This window comes from Octodon degus, unplaced genomic scaffold, assembly GCF_000260255.1.
Source record: "Octodon degus isolate 3935 unplaced genomic scaffold, OctDeg1.0 scaffold00444, whole genome shotgun sequence".
Lineage (NCBI taxonomy): Eukaryota > Metazoa > Chordata > Mammalia > Rodentia > Octodontidae > Octodon > Octodon degus.
This window is the reverse complement of record NW_004525020.1, coordinates 301,412-306,347: the sequence shown is the minus strand read 5'-3', so window position 1 is coordinate 306,347 and position 4,936 is coordinate 301,412. Positions and strand designations below refer to the sequence as shown.

The 4,936-nt window shown below is 44.2% G+C and overlaps 2 protein-coding genes across 2 annotated transcripts in view; both read right to left on the bottom strand.

The window, feature by feature from the left end:
• The window catches only part of Msh4 (mutS homolog 4), a 105,525-nt gene that overhangs the window by 74,387 nt on the left and 26,202 nt on the right, over positions 1-4,936 (bottom strand). The gene's annotated exons all lie outside the window — the stretch shown is intronic.
• Positions 2,398-3,674, bottom strand: LOC101585846 (E3 ubiquitin-protein ligase RNF5-like). The gene is made up of 4 exons (XM_004648574.2): positions 3,403-3,674; positions 3,251-3,305; positions 3,056-3,173; positions 2,398-2,954 (listed from the first exon to the last, which is right to left on the bottom strand). Exons 1-4 carry the CDS (start codon positions 3,672-3,674, stop codon positions 2,857-2,859), a joined length of 543 nt encoding a protein of 180 aa, XP_004648631.1. The 3' UTR covers positions 2,398-2,856.

Below are 4,936 nucleotides of genomic sequence, written 5' to 3'. Positions count from 1 at the left end.
TAAATTTTAAAAATCTCAATAAGTAGTAAAATAGGCCAGGGAGATGGCTCAGTGGAATAAGTGCTTCCCTGGCAAGCGCAAGGGCCTGAGTTTAAAATCTGATTTGATTAAAAATATACAATGGATGATAAAAAAGTATGGTGAAAGTTAAAATTTTTTTAAATTATAATGAAAGATTCATGGGTGAGAATCATAGGATAAGTAGATTTGAAGTGAGGTGAATAGTTTTAGTCCTCTGAAGTGGATTAAGTCCATATGTCTTTTACTGTAATAAATGTTTAAAATTTAAACATTCATCATAGTTTCTGATCACCCCCTACTGATTAATGGTTTACAGCAATTATTGTCAAATAAAAACAGGATGATGTGCCCCCATCCACCTTTTCTCTGGGTCTAGCATTGTGTGACTTCCAGTTCTTCCCAAAAATGATCACAAAAGGCCATTGAATTGATTCTGGACACATGTTCAGCTGTGACAGTGCAAACAAAGATAGGAAAGAAGACATGCAGCATGGCTTTACGAAGTGGCAAGAACTGAATAGGTGATTTGAAACAAGGAGGAGTATTTTGAGGGTACTAAAAAATGTAACAAATTTTTAAAAATGTAATTTTTCACTGTATCCTTGTTCATACTTCATGTTATCTATAAGAAACTTTCTCTAGATACAAATATGTTAAAAATCAAAGGATGGCAAAATATCCTAGGCTAATACTAATCAAAAGAAAGCTGGAATAGCTATATTAATAGTGGGCATGTTACAGAAAACAGACCAAACACAGGAAGAAATGAAGGTTTAGGAGGCAGTCTACTTACACCAGTGGGCCTGACTAGGATCACTCCCAGAGAGTCAACCCATCTAGCAGGGTTTTGGGGCTTCTGTAGAGAGGGTAAGAGGGGAAGATTAAAGGCAGATTTAGCACTTATTACTGGAAGACTGGGTGACATCAAGGATTGATAAAGGGGTTTAAACATCTCAAGTTAACTGATGCAAAGGCAGTAAGAGAAGGGTTTACACAAAGGATACAGTGTTGCTATCAGGCCTGCAGGACAGGCTTTTATGTAAAATTTTTAATTTCCCCCTTAAGACACAGTAGATTTTTAGAGCAAAGAACATTACTAGGGATAAAGAAGGTCATTTCACAACGATAAAGGTTAAAATTCATTAAGAGAACATAATAATCTTAAATGTGCATGAGCCTAATAGAAAGAGCTTCAAAATACATTAGTTAAAAACTGATAGAATTACAAGGAAAGAATAGACAAACCCACAGTTGTAGTTGTGGATTTCAGTACATTTATTTCAATAACTAGTAAAACAAACACAAAAAATGAATATATATACAAGAAATGTAAACACCATCAATCAATTTGAACTAACTGACATGTATGGAACATTCCAGTCAACATCAGCAAAATACACATTCTTTTCAAGTTTAAATGGAACATTCACTAAGATGCAATAGAAACAGTGCCAATAAAGTAAAATTATATGTATTTTATAAATTTTATTCTCTGTCCACTCAGGAAGTAAATTAGACATTAATGATAGAAAGGTAGTGGAGAGTCCCAACACATTAGCAATAAACAACAAACCTCTTAATGACCAATATATCAAAGAAATGGTTAAAATGAGAATATCAAAAGATTTCTGAAATTTTTTCAATGAGAAAACCAAAATACCAACATTATGGAACATAGCAAATGCATTATTCATAAGAAAAATTATAGTACTAAATATATTAGCAAATAAAAAGATGTCAAACCAATGACTCTACCTTTAGAACCTTGAATAAAAGTAAAAGCTAAGGTGTGGGAGAGCTGCCTGCTAACCTGCGCCAGCGGGACCCACTTGCCCAGGCGCAGCATGGGTAAGACCTTCTTCCAAGCCCTTGGGATGCACCCCACCACTCTGCACCTCCCCCACACCGCACCCCCAGTAGGAATTTCTGCCTCATTCCAGGAACCCCCACACCCAGTCCTACCTAGGCCCGGTGAGTGTGTGGGAGAGCTTCCTGCTACCCTGTGCCTGCGGGACATACTGGTCCCAGCCCAGGTGGCAGCATGGGTGAGACCCTCTTCCACACCCTTGGGATGCCGAACACCACTCTGCAGCACCTCCTCTAGCCCACGCACCCAGTAGGAATTTCTGCCATATTCCGGGAACCCCCAGACCCAGCCTAGCCCAGACCCTGTGAGTGTGTGGGAGAGCTTCCGGCTACCCTGCGCCTGTGAGACCTACTGGTCCCAGCCCAGGCGCAGCATGAGTGAGACCCTCTTTCACCCTCTTGGGACACTTCCCATCACTTTGTAGTACCCACACACACACAGAGCCCACCCACAGAGTAGGAATTTGTTCTGGGAAGCCCTAGATCCAGTCTTTTTTTTTTTTTTTTTTCCTTGTCAACACATTTCACTTTTTTATTGAATTTGTAATAAAGGAGGTAGTGGGAGGGGTGAACACTTAGAATCACAACCCATATTAGATACTGGGAAGAGAAAAATTAAATTAAGCCAACAAGAAGAGGAAGAAGGGGAGTCAGAGGGAACCTTGCCCACCTTTCAACATCAAGAAATCTGAGGGAAAGCAAAGGGGTAGGCGAGGACAAGCAGGCACTTCTGTCTGTCCTCCTCGCCCAGGCCGGAGGTCTCTGCCAGCAGTTAGTTCAGAGCACAGAGCTCTGTCATCCTGTGCATGGCTGTCACTCCTCCTCCCACATCCTCCTGGGAGTGACCACGGTAAGCCTTGGCCAATGAAAGGAGGGGCTGGGGCTGGGGGTCCAGAAGTAAGGAAGGGTCAGCAGAGACCCCAATACTGATTCTCCTCTGGCTGGAGGTGGGCAGGAAGGAGACACAGCTCAAATACTGAGCAGCCAGAAAAAGAAGAAGATGGCGAGAAACAGGAAGAGGGAATCCTGCCAGCTGGAGACTGGGTGACCCTGTCCCAGATCCACACCTGTCGGGGAGAAAAAGACAGCTGCCGAAGCATGCGCTCCTTGGCCGAGGGGAGCTGGGGGCTGAGAGGGGTATCAGGAGGAGCTCAGGGAAGGCTCTTACCTGGGCCCCTGCGGAAAGGCTCATGGGTATTGAAGACGGTGGTGAAAAAGCCAAAGGGGAAAGCACCAACACCAAATGAGAAGTGGAAGCCCCCGGTATCCCCAAATGGCTGGAAGCCCTAGGAGGTGGGAAAAGTCAGGAAAACCTGCACATGCCCGTCAAGGATGAGACAAAGCTAGGCAGGCGAGAACTCACCCCTCTGCTCTCTGGAGCTGGTCGCTGGCCCTGAGGTCGGGGTGGAGTTTTCAACCTGGGGCCAAAGAGAAAGACTATGAATACAGAATCTTCTCCCCCAGAATTCTTCAACAACCTGCCCCACACCCCAGCGGCGGCACCTCGCCTCCCACCTGGGATCCTGGGGCTTCTGGCTCCCTCGCCCATACAGCGGGACCACCTTGTCTCTGCTGATGCCGGCTTTGCACACTGGGCACTCTTGCCGATCTGGCCGGGTCTCCAGCCACTGATGCAGACAGGGCCAAGAGTACAAGTGGCCACAGACACTGACCACCGCTTCCCGAGCGGTCTCCAAACATATATTACATTCGAAGGTCGCGCCCGCCCCGCCCTGCTCACGGTTTGGCCCTTCGGGGCCCCCGTCCTCCTCTTCTGCGGCTGCCATGGTCGGTTCTGTTTTGCCCCCACGTCCCTAGATCCAGTCTTAGTCCAAGCCCGGTGAGTGTGTGAGAGGGCTGCCTCAACCCCTACTCCACCTTGTCCCCTTCAGACTCAGCTCAGGCCTGGCATATAGGCCTGGGGTGAAACCCTTCAGCTGCAATCCCTGCACAGAGTGTATGGGACAGAACCACCCAGCTAGTCCAGGAGCAGAACATCTTACTAGAGGGGGCACAACAATTTCACTCCCAAGGGCAGCAACAGGAAGGAACTGAGCAGAGCTGCCAGACCCAAGCCAGGCACAACTGGATAAATCGAATACTTGTAGAGTTACACCTAAAATTCAGTAGGTGCTAAGGCTATAACTACAACAAAGATCTACAACAAAGGTCAGAAGACAGGGCTACATAACATGACAACAAGAAGGACCAAATGCAATCTCAGAACCCAAGCCAACCCATAAGAAGTGCAGAGGACACTAACACAGAAGAAATTGGGAATCACACAGCTGAAAGCAATGAATCAATGGATTCTGAAATAAAGAAACAGCTGCAGAAAGGTATAGAGGAATTCAGATTGGAAATGAAAAAAGAAATCCCTGAATTAATAACATCTGCAGTAAAGAATCAAATTCAGAAACATATGGAGGAAACCCAATGCCCACCCAGAACAAGTGCCGAGGACACTAGCTCAGCTCAAATGTGTGAATTAATAGCGTCGATTGTAAAAAATCAACAGCAGAAAGTCATAGAGGAACTCAGAGCAGAATTCTACTAGTTCAGCTCAAATGTACGAATTAATAGCATGGATAGTAAATAAGCAACAGCAGAAAGTTATAGAGAAACTCAGAGCAGAACTATTTTCTGAAATAAAAAAAGAATTCTCAGAACTCATAGCATCTGAAGTAAACAATGAACTACAAAACATAGGGAGGAAACCCAATCTGAATAAAACACTGCAGTAAAAGAATTTATAACTACTTCTAAAGAAGACATTGATAAAAAAAATAGAGGAGATTAGAAAAATGATGGATTCCTTGAATGATCAATACAGGAAAGAAATAGATTGCATGAAGCAGAGTCAAAGAGATATAGAGGATGAAAATCTCAATTACAAGCTTAAAAAACCGTTTAACTGAAAGTGACGACAGAGTTTCAGATCTTGAAGACGCTGATGCATCTAGTGAAAAGACAAGAAAGGATCTCTTAAAAACAACTAGGATGGGGGCCTGGCCTTAGCTCAGTTGTTTAAGTGGCTGCTTCCACAAAG